Source organism: Argentina silus, assembly GCF_951799395.1.
Source record: "Argentina silus genome assembly, chromosome: 17".
Taxonomy (NCBI): Eukaryota; Metazoa; Chordata; class Actinopteri; order Argentiniformes; family Argentinidae; genus Argentina; species Argentina silus.
This window is the reverse complement of record NC_139671.1, coordinates 8078638-8093582: the sequence shown is the minus strand read 5'-3', so window position 1 is coordinate 8093582 and position 14945 is coordinate 8078638. Positions and strand designations below refer to the sequence as shown.

General features: G+C 44.3%; 1 protein-coding gene across 3 annotated transcripts; it reads left to right on the top strand.

Moving 5' to 3' along the window:
* Positions 1-1528: 1528 nt before the first annotated feature.
* meis2b (Meis homeobox 2b) lies at positions 1529-14696 on the top strand (the record flags this gene model as incomplete). 3 transcript variants are annotated; one of them, XM_083689104.1, is made up of 12 exons in its annotated part: positions 1529-1546; positions 1840-2054; positions 2470-2611; positions 2832-2882; positions 3330-3380; positions 3567-3713; positions 6306-6420; positions 10825-10964; positions 13050-13126; positions 14239-14297; positions 14426-14515; positions 14638-14696. In XM_083689104.1, 12 exons carry the CDS (start codon positions 1529-1531, stop codon positions 14694-14696), a joined length of 1164 nt encoding a protein of 387 aa, XP_083545230.1. The 3 variants fall into 3 exon arrangements, with proteins under 3 accessions (XP_083545230.1, XP_083545232.1, XP_083545231.1); XM_083689106.1 differs by having other exon boundaries at positions 1535-1546; positions 3567-3704; XM_083689105.1 differs by having other exon boundaries at positions 1535-1546; positions 3567-3717; positions 6313-6420.
* Positions 14697-14945: the final 249 nt, after the last annotated feature.

Genomic DNA, 14945 nt, shown 5'->3' with positions numbered 1-14945 from the left:
GATGGTAGCAGCGGGAACAAGTCAAGTATTGTAGATCCAATTGTGTTTATGAAGATAATATACCCCCCAGCTGCCGAACGTGGGCGGTCCAGTTTCTTTGCTGTTGGTGTCCGCTCCTGGCGCAAGACTTTGAAGAAGGAACAACCCGGAAAGCTGAGACTGGCTGCATGGCATAACACACATGAACACACGATACGCCCACAGCATTTCCACAATCTCAAGCATGACACATCCTCAAATTGTAACATTGTCTGTGGTATGCTGTTTACTATTGCGTTGTTCAAATCCTGACGCTTGACCAGTGCGCAAGGGGACTTCAGTTATTTCTTGGCACTCAACTCTGCAGGCCCTACACCCCCCCAAAATGTAGGTCTGCCAGGTACAAATATGAGTAAATGACCAATGGCAAGGTTAATAACTAGGGTCACAAAAATAATTCAACTATGTTAACCTATTTGTGCATGAAATATGGAAGTCAGGTTTTACGGAAGTCAGGTTTTAAAGGTAAAGTGGAGAATCTTTCACTATTTCTTTTCACTATATTTATTATGGTCTTTTGTCTGCAGGTGTCTCATAGGCATCATGTTTGTTTGTTTTCAGATATGTATCCAACTTACTTTATGCACAAGGACAATGTAATTTTCCGGCCAAAACTTCTGAAAATACACATTTATGGAGCGAATTGGAGGCAAGACGTTGAATGCGTATAAAGGTTTAGGTAATTGGAAAAATTCAAGGGGTAGAACTAGTTGTCTTGCTGAAAACGTTCAGTGAGAATAGTTAGGCTATTAAAGTGTTGAATTTCCATCCACCAAATTTTGTTGCGTTAATTGCAATGCTTATTCTCACTGCCTTGGCGACAAGAAGTGACAGTTATTTGCGTCACCCAGTGCTTTAGCCAATGCAAACATTCGCTGTCGTGACATGGGCATTGCTCCAGTCCCCCTTTATTTAGCTGTATAGAACTGGTTACACCCACCCTCCTTTTCCGGCTTCCGTCATCACCTTCTCCCGCCGATCAGTGAAGCCAGTCTATCCTATAAGCGCGACCACAGCCAACCTGCTAACATTCGCTGACACCCTCACATGTCAGAGCGGGACGAAATGACCACGCGGACCGACACACCGATATAGGCTTTTTATCACCCGGACGTTCCTTGTTATTATATTTCTTTCTAAACGGAAAAAACGTTGCTTTGGAGAAATAGACTGCCTTCTGGAACTAATAATCTCAACCTACTGTACATTGATTACCTTGACAACCAGTATCGCCGATTGACAGCAGGACTTCGATGCGCATATTGGAAAACTTTTAACTGCGTTGTTAGTGGTTCTTACTTGAGATGATTTTCAAATTGTTGCTATAATTTCTGCTGAAATACACAAGTGTTGTTGATGCTACGTGTTTCGTTTTTACTGCCACTGTGGTGCGGATTATAATTCTCAGTTGGATGTATAAAGCATCACACTGAAACACCTCTACGGATTGAGACAGTATTATCCCTCTGCATCTCCAATACTATAGCACATGCTGATGGCGCAACGGGTAAGTCTTATAATATAAAGATAATCTATTGACTGCACTTCTTTCCGTAATTGTGTCAGGCTATGTTGTGTTTACTTTTGCCTTATTACAGTAATCAGACTGTTTCGGTACAATGGCTCGCATAGACACTGCATGAGACATTTTGTAATGTTTTTCCTGCATGGGAGATTAGATTTGAATGTTGACAAACTGTTTTCTCCTGTGCTATTTGGAGCTTTGAAGTCCGCAAACTCCTAGTAGCGGCACTCCAACAACACAACAGTTTTTCACACTTAACTCTCATCTTCCTTTAGTACGATGAGCTTGCCCACTATGGAGGGATGGACGGAGTCGCGTCTATGTATGGAGACCCTCATGCCCCTCGGCCGCTACCGCAAGTCCACCACTTGAACCACGGACCACATCCAACACAGCACTATGGAGCCCACGCGCCCCACAACATCATGCCTAGCAGTATGGGAAGCGCAGTCAACGACGCACTAAAAAGAGACAAAGATCAAATCTATGGGTGCGCATCTCTACATCTGATTTTCTTTTTAGAGTTCCATTTTAAGCCACAATATTAGAGGGGCAAAAATAATACTATCGAACACTTACATACATTTTTCATTTTCGCTATCTAATTTGAGATACCGGTTTGCTCGAATTCAGTAGGAGATTTGGGCGATAATTCGTTTTACTCGCACTGAAGTTAGGATTTGGCGCTAACCTCTGGGACACTTGATGGGGGAAACTGCCAGACTACACGGAGCATACAAATGAATTGGCCTGACGCAGTTCACTGTTGTTGACAAATTGTTATCCAATTGTTAGGCTTTCATCTTTGAAAGTTATATTTTCTTATGTATATGGGGAGAAAATAGGTTGTTCATGCTGGTTGTTTTAGTGGGACTAATTGTGTATTATTTGTCTCCTTGTCTCAGTCATCCGTTATTCCCTCTGCTTGCACTGGTGTTTGAGAAGTGTGAGTTGGCAACCTGCACGCCGAGGGAGCCTGGAGCGGCAGGCGGCGATGTTTGCTCCTCAGACTCCTTCAACGAGGACATCGCTGTCTTTGCAAAACAGGTACAGGATTTATGAACTGACCCATTTGCAAAAAAAATATATTTATGTCTGCGCTGTAGGCCTATCCCTGTAATTGTTTAGTGGGCTACTTTGACAATCCTTAGATTGTCATTAATCCTTAGATTGTCATTAATGTTGCTGGTTTGGTTGATATATTGAATGATTGATGGATTGGTTGATTTTGCAGACAATTTACATTTGTACTGTTTTTTCTTTGTAGATACGTGCAGAGAAACCTTTATTTTCATCAAATCCAGAGGTGGATAACTTGGTAAGCGTGCATGTTCTGTTCGCTTTTTTCGCACCAGCTATTGCACAGCCATGATAAATCATGTGATTTGGGCTTGTTAGAGTAGCTTGCTCGTTTTGAGCACAGTACAAATGTTCTGTAGACCGTTCCTTTGAAGGTGCAACAGGAAACAAACGAATAATAGTCAAAGCCCTTTTCTGCTGCTCTGCAGCGGGAGGCCGCTGAGGTCTGCCTGGGGCTTCCCCAAAGCAGTGACTCTAGGAACCATTTCTGTGCTAATGCATCTATTTGAATAAGAGAAGACAACGGTCTAAGTCATGAAATATACGGTAGCATACCTTATTAAAAAGGATCAGAGTAACCTTTAGTGTGCATTATGCATTATGGAATTACATTAGGCAAGAGTTGAGCAGTGAATCATGCCATACAAGGAGACCTCAAGTAACAATTTGTACCTTATTCTCCCAGATGATCCAAGCAATTCAAGTATTACGATTTCATCTTTTGGAATTAGAGAAGGTAAAGAACATTATTTTGTAATTTTTCTTTCCTGTTTTCTTCGTAATTTCGGTTACTGCCAAACATCATTCAATTAAGCTACTCATTGACACACAGTTTTAAAATTACATGTACAATAACACATATTTACACATATTCAAGGCTGCTGCCCTCACTCATAAGAATACTTTTATTTGTCTATTCTAGGTGCACGAGCTCTGCGACAACTTTTGCCACCGGTACATTAGTTGTTTGAAAGGAAAAATGCCCATCGACTTGGTCATAGACGATCGAGACGGCTGCAAATCCGACTTTGATGACTTGACAGGATCCGCCACAAATCTTGCAGATCACGTGAGTGTTTTAGCTTTGAAATTAGATCTTGGTGCTATATTTGATAATGTGTCCTAAAATAATGACATTTGTTTTCGTATATACAGTATATGTTTATAGCCTACGGTAGGCTATGAGATACATACTATTTCCAGAGAACGTACATTAGGTGATTTTTGCATTAATTGTGAATTTTACTGAAATCAGTTGAACTTACTGTAACTGAATGTAGCCTATAATCATTCATAATAGCCTTCTAAGTACAGCATAATTTGAGTGCAACAAGTGCAAATAGTTTTCTAAAAAAATTTTTTTTTAAAAAGAAACATAATAATTTAGTCTAATATCAGCAGTCGGCTATTATGAATGGTGAATGTGTCATAGTGTGATCAAATTATCCAACCTCTGGTTTGTTTCTCTTTTGAGGGTGCTGTGTGTAGCCACAAGGCCTACTGAGGGAGGTTTCATAGAGCTCTCTTCATGTCCTCTTAAAAGAGAAGGGATGAGAGTTCTTCCCGTTCTTTCCTAGTTCTGTTGTATAAACCATCTTCATCGTCAAGTCAGAGAGAGAGAGAGAGAGAGAGAGAGGATGGCAAAATAACTTAAAACAAAACATGTCGCAGATGTGTTTCCTGTTTGACCTCTCCCTCTCCACTCCTTCTTAGAAAGCTCTAAAGACTAGTGTTTTATTTACACTTGAAAGCTGAACCGATCGGATTATTGTTGTTGGTAAAGAGGGGGGTCTTTATCAGTCCTTTGTCCCATGGTGTGCCCCTAACATTGGGTCTTCCTATTCCTAACCCCCCTTCTCTGTCACATTTAGAAAGGAGCCAATTCAGGTGGCATAACGTTTTTTTTTTTTTAAACCTATACTGTAGCAATAATGGCAGCAACATTGTTACATATGTTAATGTTGTATTGATGAGAGAATAACTATCCCACATAAGGGAAGTAAGTGGAATGCTTTTACCAGTACAAATAGTAAATATAATTGGATGTTTTCTGAATTCTCTTAATTCAGTGACACTGACACAAATGTACTTTACAAGAGTGAACATTTTCCAATTTCGTTAATCTGATAGGACATTCTCCCGCTATTCCTCTTCTGATACAGTAACACCCACTGCATTATGGGTATGCTGCATTCCTCTGGGTGTAAAGACACATGATATGCATAGCTACAGGATGTACATGAATGTTAACCATTGTATGTTGGGCCTAGTTAATGTTTGAGAGGACTGACAGCTGTATGTACACATTAGTAAGTGTTTGTGAAGGCTGGCACACACACACACACACACACACACACACACACACACAGACACACACACACACACACACACACACACACACACACACACACACACACACAAAGCCTTGAGCTGTGATGATAAGGATTAAAAGAAAAGAAAGAATAATATGCAGGAGAGGTGAGAAAAAAGAAAAAATATATATTTTGTCAAAGTGACAAAGAATTATGCTCTAAAACATTTACAACAAAAATCTTCACAATTAGTGAGGAATGAGGTCCCATGTGATATATATCGGTCTAAGTGAGTTTCTCTTTGTAGTATGAAAAAAAGCATGCGTATATACAGTACTGTATGCACAGCTTTCAAGTGATAAGACCTCGTTTAGGGACGACTTGTTTGAACAAATGGCATTTCAATTCAGATATTCGTTGACATGGATTTCATGGCTTCGTTGACATGGATTTCATTGTGTCTGTCCAGGTGAAATGTATTCTCGCATTTGACACCTCTTCTAAACCTTATTGCCTTATTTGAATCTGAGCTTCATGGCGATATATTGTAGGGATAGACAATAGTGTATCATAATTAATTGAATCTTAACAGCTGGGGTGTGAGACAGAACTCCTTCATTGGCTTGATGAAAAGTGGAAACACATGGCACCTCTTTGAATGGCCCAGCACACAGAAAGGTTGTAATTACTGTGTGTTCGGATGAAAAAAGGGCTCCGTCGTTGAGAGGCCTCATTCACACAGCGCCATTGTTGCTGTGCTTATTCTTGTCATGCACTGAGCTCTTCATCTGATCACCATCCGGCAAACAGCTGACGCAAAGAGGTTGAAGAGGGGTCTGCTGTTTGGCTTCAGCTTAAGGCTGTCTGAGTACCCTGCCCAGCGGCCCAATAAATAGGGTTTCTGCCGGGTCCTGGGCAACAGAAACAGCCGAGACACCGATGGATTCAGTTGCTGCTGGAACTCACCTACAGATCAAGTCTGCTCTACACAGCCTTCAGCCTAGCTATAGCAGTTGAATAGAGCCTCCAACCGTTTTTGTTAGATCATTTTGGCTCCTCTGGGAAAAAATGGTAACTTGGGTTTGAGGGGTTGTTTGTGAACACTTCTCTCATTGACATCGTGGTCATGTGGTTCAGACTTGGTGCTGTGTTTTACCCTCAGGGTTTAGGTTTAGGTCTGTGGTGATTGTGTGTTGGAGGAATTACATTGATGTCTATAGTATCTGCTGCTCCTCTCTTGTCTTCTGCTCTCTAATGTGTTTTCTCTCTCTCTCTTTCTCTCTTTCTCCGCCTCCTCTCCTGGTGTGTGGTTAAAATGGGGGATGTGTTGGACCCTCTGTGAACCCCAGAACCCAGCATCCTGGAGAGACCTGGATGACGCCCACTCCACACCCTCGGTGGGCACCCCGGGGCCCTCCAGCGGGGGACACGTCTCTCAGAGTGGGGATAACAGCAGTGAGCTCGGTAAGAGACCCACACATCTCCCGCATTCAACTCCATATCAAAGGCGACCTGAATGGTGACCTCATACAAAAACAATGATCATTATGTAGGCTGTAGAGCTATCCGAGTCTTTCCCGAGGTCTTAATGATAAGTGAATATTCAAACCCATTTACTTACGTTAAGTTGATAAATACAAATACATTATACTCTCTAACCATGGAGGTGTTGAATCACCATGTAATTCATTGGATGCAAATGTTAATAGTTTGATAGTGATTAGTCTAGCCTCTGTGGATATACAATGGATTTACTGATGTGTATTATTCCTCGTCATTGGTTTTGCATTATGTTACCCACAACTGCTGTACTTGGATTGCTCCCATATGCCTGCTGTTAATTTGGTCTGTGATGAGTTCAGTGGAGGGTGTAAAAGGTTTTATGACGTGTTTTTGTTTTTCTCTCTGATGGCCTCAGTAAAAATAGAATAGACTTTAAAGCAACTTTCCACCCTCTGCCCATCAGGCATCAATGGCCAGGGTATTGATGGAAACAATGGGAGGATGCTTTGCAAGACAAGAGAAATTCAAGGGATGAAAGGAGAGTCAGAAACACAGATTAAGTCTCTTCCTCTGATTTTACCTCAGGATCTTTTCCCTTCTGTGATCTGAAATATCATAGGGGGTGTGATTTCTATATGCGATTGTATGTCCTAACATTTAGTCGATGACATGTAGAGAGAGAGAGAGAAAGAGAGAGAGAGAGAGAGAGAGAGAGAGAGAGAGAGAGAGGTAGAGAGGATGATGTGAATGGCTTTTTCCTTTGGATGGCTTTTTTTTTAAACAACAGCGGGGGACACCCAGGGTCCATGCCCTTTTGACCTGGGAGAGAATGCATAGAGGATGGGGGGAGCAGAATGCCTCCTGCCAGGCTGGAAGGACAGAACACTTTATGTATGAGTAACAAAGGAAGAGAGGAGCCTAGAATGATCAGAGCATAGCTGCTGGTCCAGGATCTGTGGCATGCCGACCTGCTGCTTCTCCTGGGGCCTCATTGCCTTGTTTTCATCCCTTTCTCATTCAAGGAGACGAGTAAAGCAAACACTTTTACCATAGGAAGGGAATAAGGGGACCTTACGTCAGCAGTCCAGGCCTGGCCTGAAGATTACCAATGCTCTTCAAAGCACCTGCTACTAAAAGAGGAGGGGGGGGTCCCATTGTGTAATGGACATTAGTCATGCCTCTCTGGCCTGATGAAAGCCTTTAAAACTACTGTTTTATCTTATGGGGGCACTAAGTGGTTGCCTTGTGGTTTCAGCCTTTAGTAACCACAGGTAGTTGATATGTGGTTGGTGGTGTGGTTATGGCCGTGTGTGTATGGCTATGTTAGCCATGCGGCTAACCCATGGCTTATAGTCTTTGGTTGTTTCCTTGTAAGCTGTGTGATATGCAGAGGCCTCTCTTTGATACCGCATCCCCCAGGGTGACTGCTCAGATTGGAAGAGCTAAAGGGGGCTGAGCTATCCTAGGAATGTTTTTTTGAGGGGGTGGGGGCTTGGAATGTCCATTACAAAGGCAAAAATAAAACAAAAGGGCCAAAGGGAGCTGTAATGCTCTTGTACACTAGTGTTAAAAAGAGGGAATGCAAGAACAGGATGCAGTGGATCTTTTTGTCTTCGTCGATTGGAGCACTAACCGCATACAGGATGGAATCTGGGACTGGCAGTGGTGACATGCCAGTGACATCACAGTCTGATGACACTGTAGGCTAATGCCCATCATAGAATCTGTCACGCGGGTGTTCTCAGACATAACAAGCGCGGAGGCATGAGGAGGATAAGTGTTCATCTCAATCTGGCCCTTAGCAATCACTACTCAAAATCAATAGGATGCTGGAGGCACGATTCATGATCCTGAGAGAACATCATCAACATCTCACACTTAGCATTCACCCGCTCTTGGAAGCATTCCAGGCTGCTCCGTTTAGTGGTGTGCATCATGGGTAATAAGATGAGGGGCTGAGGGGTGTCACTGGTGATGGATCAGGGTCCTGGTGAGCTCATTAGGCAGGCTGCACTGGGTTTGCATCACTGATGCATGGCTGGGACACAGCAATCAGTTCTGCTAGCCACGCTGCACTTTGTCTTGTGGACATGCCATCATCTGATGCCTTTGCCTCATCTAGTTGTCCCAGTTACTCTATACCTGACCGCTGAAAACTGGTCTCTGATGGTGGTTGATGATAGAGAATGGGGGAAGGAGGGAGGGAGAGAGAGAGAGAGAGAGAGAGAGAGAGAGAAAGAGAGAGAGAGGGGAGAGAAAGAGAAAGAAAGACAGAAAGACAGAAAGAAAGAAAGAAAAAAGAAAGAGTGAGTGAGATGGAGGGAGGAAGCCAAGGCCAAGGATGCCTCTTCTTTATATCTCAGGGTGCTGTTTTTCCTACAGTGCCTGGGGCGATACTCCAGCCTTCCCTGCGGCAGAAGGCGCCCCCCCTCTGTGTCACGCGTGCAGACACTGAGGCAGAGAGCGGAGCAGGCAGGCAAGCGAGGGGGCAAGGCCATGGGAGCGTTCCACGGGTACGACATTGAGAGAGTGCATCGTCACACTGGTTAGATTGGCTGAGTTGCCAGGGAACAGTCAGAAGCGATTAGCCGACTGGAGGATCTGCCCTGCGGCCTTCCCTCTCTGGAGCAGAAAAAAGGAGGGATGAGGGGAGGAGGGGGAGGGGGTTCTGTGCTCCTTAGATATAATTAGGCCGAGTGAGTTCTCTGTCCTTTTTCTTTCTTTCTTTCTTTCCTTCTTTCGCTCTTTCTTTCTTTCTTTCTTTCTTTCTTTCTTTCTTTCTTTCCTTCTTTCCTTCTTTTGCTCTTTCTTTCCTTCTTTCTTTCTTCTTTTTTTTCTGATTCAGGAGTACAAAAAAATTATATGGACTATAAAATGTTTATATTGACCAATGGCTTGTTTGACATTTTGATCACTCATGCCATTTTAAGTCAGAATCATTGATCGTTTCACTACTCAAAAGCTTTTCTGGAAAACTTTTCTCCCAGCCTGTGAGATGTGTATTAATATCCCCTCTTCACTTTCCCCCATATTCTCTGTATGTTCCCAGAAGTTCAAACCAACATATGAAAACCACCAAAACTATATGAAAGAAAACCATCCTGTTAGAGAGATCAGCGAGAGGACAAACAAAGTAAAGCATCATGCTCAGTGAACTAAGGAGAGAGCCATTGCCAAACCTACAGTATGCCCTGTCCTTGACTTGGATTACGCCATCAGTCACAGCTCCCACCACCCCCACTCCCCCCACCCCACAACTCATCCTTTTTAATGTCAATATTCATTAGCTGAAATATTTATGCATGAATATGGCGCATATAGGCGCCTTTGATTGATGCATCCCCAAAAACAAAAAGACATGCCAGGGCGAATCTTAAGAAAAGTAGGGTTCCTGTCCTGCCTCGGGGGAGGAGTCTCTCAGATGCATTATTCACATGCCCTCCAGGCAGGCTTTCAAGGCATCTCTGCCCCGAGGGCAAGAAAAATAACCACCACTGTTAAAAGTAAATCATCTCTGCTGATGCACAATTAATGGGAGAGAGGGAGAGAGGGAGAGAGCACCCCTGTGCTGCCAGGGAGCAAGGGCAAGGGCGGAAGTCTCAGCTTAAAGGCAGCCTCCTGCCTTGATCCATGCAAGGGTTCCCACTGAAATCAAACAAGGACGCATGCTAATGACAGGAGAGCCTGCGCAGTGGTGTGTCGCAGACAATCCAACACAGACAGTCTGGAAGGGGGGTTTGAGGGGAGGGCAGGGGGGGGGGTGGTCAGCGAACACATGGGGGCATGAGTGTGGTGACCCCCCCCCCCCCGCAAAACACCCCCCAGTCCTGCCCTAGTGCACATCCGCAGCCAAATGAGCACCCTGCCTTCAACTTCAAAAAAGGAAGGGTTCGTTATTGTGCTTTCATATCTAAACCGTGGGGCTGGACTGTTGCTTTTGTTATTGCTATTGTTATTGTTGTTTTCTTGTCTTTTCTTTTCCTAAGCAAATCATTAGTCTATATCAAACAGAGAAAGCATATCAATAAGAACGCTGCGCATTGTGTCAAGCTGTAGTTCGTTCGAACATTCGTTATTTGATGTCGAGCGTGCAGCTCCCGCAGTCATTACTTCATGTCAAATGTGCAGCTCAGATTGAATTAATAGCTGGGGGTTTTATTGAGCTCTCTCACTAGGAACTCCTCTTCATTACCCAGTCAATGCGGAGAAGGGCCAAGGTGCGATTCTGAACCGTGTGTTGCTGTGTGCCCCTATGCAAACTAAACCTCAGCTGTCCTTTCATCATGTGTTTGTGGAAAAGGGAGGTGATGGGCCTAAATTAAAGCTTTCCTCTCCTCCTTATCTCTCCTTTTCTCTTGATCTCAGGAGACGGCCTAGACAACAGCTTGGCATCACCGGGCACAGGAGACGAGGACGACCAGGACAAGAAGAGGCAGAAGAAGAGAGGCATCTTCCCCAAAGTGGCCACTAATATAATGCGGGCATGGCTCTTCCAGCACCTTACGGTAAGGCAACCCCAACTCCAGACCCCAGACCCAATCAGCCTCCCTCGCTACAACCCAACACTCCGGCATGTCACCATTCAATACAAGGGCATCGGGATGTGGCTTTGTAGTCCTTCGCCGAATGCTTTTTCTCTGTGATGTTTTTCTTGTAATAATAACAAGCATTCTTGCAAAGGCACTGTATGCAATATAAAAACAAGTGGAGTGTGTTGTCCAATGCTGGCCTCTCCATCATACCACACTTGTTAGGAATGATGCCAATTTACTCAGGAATGAACTAGGTTTGACAAAACAGAGCAGACTTTCTCAGAATGCAACCTTCTGTTCACCATCGGGAGGAACTATTTCAAAGTCCAGCTAAAGGAGGGTGAGCGAATCCCCATGAGGAGAGTTTCACCTTTTATCTGCAGCGCAAAAGACGCCGCTGCCTCCTCACTTATTCTACTTTTCCCGCTCTTAGATGTTTTCATAGTGGCTTATTTGTTTGCTCAGTGAAAGGGCCACACAGGTCTTGTACAGAGAGTAATCCCTTCCTTCTAAAAACCCACCTTTAGATTTTCCAGATAGAAAAGGAGGCTAATTGAATTATCCCCTTTTCTGTTCCCCGTCCCCTTTCAGGCTAATTTGTTAAGCACAAGTGTTTGCCACGGCAGGATGTGCCCCTGAAAAGTGTGTGAGGGGACTTTGGCCTCTGAATGGCCCATTGCAACACCCAAGCGATCAAGCATTCATGGGCCGCGAAGGGTGTGAAAGGAGCAGGATTATGTTTTGTCAGACTTTACCATACGTGGTGGTGTGAGGCTGGGGTCGAGGGGGGCTCTCTGTATATAGTCTTAGCCTCCAGCCTTTGTGGCCTATTCTGAGCACCTCAAAAGATCCCCTTTAAAAAGCTAAAGAGAAAGCAGCTGTGAAAGGTTTAGATTCATTATATTATTCATTATTAGCCCATTAGCCTGGTCAAAACGGTTGGTTTCCATGCAAGCAGTGCTGACGCTCTGGCCCTACATGGTAATTGAGAGTTCTGTGCGAAGCTCTGTTAATGATAATGTATACTGTCGAATTAGTTGGAACAATAACACATTGCATTTTGAAATGTTACCATGTTGCAATGAGGACACTCCCTGGAGTCTCCTGGGTACAGCACCATATACCTGATAACCGATAACCACAATATGATAACACTACAATATGAGACCATAATATGAAACCACCATATGACAACACTCTAGATGGGCTAGGCTTTGGGCTGAGGCACTGACAGTGGCAGAGGTTTTTATTTTGGAAGTCAGGGGGGGGTCGGGGTTCAGGGAGGAGCAGTGAGTCATCCGTCATTAGACTGTCAGCCACCAAGCTGGGAGGTGACCATGACGATCACTTGTGGCAACAATGGGCCTTGTCACCATAGTTTCGGTGTGTGTGTGTGTGTGTGTGTGTGTGTGTGTGTGTGTGCATGTGTGTGTGTGTGTGTGTGTGTGTGTGTGTGTGTGTGTCTGAAGAAAGCCTGTTTAAAAATGAAGTGCTCGGAAGCTCATCCTTCACCGGTGACCACAGGAGGTGGGTGCTGCCCTGACAGCGCCAAAATGGGGGCGCGCCCACAACCCTGCACCCAGTACATGGGTCACCTCTGTCTGCCATCTGCCACCCTCCTCCCTCTGTCACATAGCCAGCAGAGAGGCAGGGGACAGGGGGACAGGGGACTGGCCCTATTCAGGCCCTAACAAAGGCTGGCATTGTGTCCCTTTGTATCCCACCCGATCATTTGTCAAGTAATGTCAAATAATGTCAAATAATGTCAAACAATGCCACGCGCTTTTAGCCAGAAGTGTTCAGGGCCAAGCAGTGGTCAGTCTTGGTTTTTCACTTGTGCTTATGCTAACTGGAGGAATGGATGTGTATATACGCTGGCAGGGGTCACTGTGTATATGGATCTGTCACAGGGCGTGATTACATTTCCTGAGTTGGATTTATTTTCAAAGTAAAGTAAAAAGCCTTGTCTCAAGTGCAGTTAGATTCAAGACTAAATGAATGCAAGCTGTTTTTGACTTCAGCGCTAATGTTTGCCTTTATGTCTTTTGTCCACCACAGCACCCGTATCCCTCAGAGGAACAGAAGAAGCAGTTAGCACAAGACACAGGCCTCACCATCCTGCAAGTGAACAACTGGTGAGCAACCGCACCTACTGTACTACACTACTTTTACCCTGCTTGCTGGTAGCCATTTTACCTCCTCCTACCACCCCAGTTAAGGCTCCTATTCTCATCTACAGACATGTTTTCTGAATAGGCTGATGCTGTAGCCCAGCTCTGTGGGCTAATATGTATGTTATACATACTCCATCTATCTTCTCTGTCTGGGACACTCTGGAACATTAAAGGAGAGATGTGCCCCCACCCCCCCCCCCCCCCTCCCTCAATCCCCCAGCCTCATTTTACATGTATGACATGATGGATTAAAGCATCTTTAGGCCGGGCACCCGGCCCCCTTTGTAGATGGCTTAGCCAGTTGGGGAGGGGGGTAGGGTCCAATCAAATGATCACAGAAGCAAGGGAACAGATACAGGATTTAGTTTCTGGAAGATACAGTTCTGTGTGTCATCTAAAGCATCATTTTACTTAGAGCTTACACAGGGTCAGGTTTAGATTAATTGAGATGACATAGGCTCTATGTATTAATCCTCCCAGATTCCTTGGTAGGGTCTTCTTTGAGTGTATCAGGTTTTCAACAGACCTAATTACATAGCCGTGCACCTCTAATCCGAGGAGTTAAGAAGACCACGGGTTTTAGTCATGGCTCTCCCCAATACACTTATCAAAGCAGGCAAAAGCACCTAGCTGTCCATTTGTTGGGTCCATCTACGGCAAAAGAATTGGTAAAATGGTTAGCCTTATCGTACCCTGAGGCTAAGGCTAAACCCAAATCAATAGATATTTTAAGCTATGTGACTTCCTCCTAATACCCCAGATCACGTCAATAAGAATAAATCAGATTATTACCCTAATCCAAAAAGACATGCCGTATTCCAATTCTGAAATTGTCATAGAAAATTATCATATTTTAATATGAATGTTCAATGCTTTGACTGTATTGGGGTCTTATTTCAGTGAGATTAGAATAAGTAGACCAAGGGTGTACATGGAAAAGAGAACCAAAAGCAAGAAGCAAATTCGTTCTGTAAAAACTGTTTTTGTCTAACTTGGGTTAGATACGGTTTTATGCACAGTTTGTTCCATGTGTTTCTCCTACTAGAGATATGATGTTCTTACCTTTTCTCTAGGTTCATCAATGCCAGGCGGAGGATAGTACAGCCTATGATCGACCAGTCTAACAGATCAGGTAAAACATAGCCTCAACTGGTCTTCTGAACTTCAGGCATGCATTTCACCATGTAAATGGGACAATTACTGTACCCTCAATCTGATGCCTTCTACACACTCACTGACTGGTTATCTCTTCCTGTGCAGTGAGCCAGGGACCAGGGTACAGCCCGGATGGCCAACCCATGGGTGGCTTTGTACTTGACGGTCAACAACACATGGGGATTCGCCCTGGCGGTAAGCAATCTACTCTGTTTTGGTCCTGTTAATCTATTCATTATTTTCGTGCATTTTCACAGTATACTGTGCAGTATGTGTTACTTTCAATGATTTGATTCCCTTCCTGTTTCCTCTTCCAGGACCAATGGGTGGCATGGGCATGAACATGGGCATGGATGGGCAGTGGCACTACATGTAAACCCACTCCACTGAGGCAAGCCTGCAGAAAATGGTGAAGTACGTACAGCAGCTTCTCTCTACTTCAGCTCCACATTTGTCACCCACTAGCCCCATCCTCTATTTCTCTCCATCACTCCTTCTCTCTCCCTTTCTCCATTTTTCTCTCTCCCTCACTCTCGGTCTCGGGGCCCAATCTGATTAAGAGTCTGGTAATACTCCCTCAGCCCCCTCCAGCCCTATCAGCTCTCTCTGCTGTGCTGACAGTTCA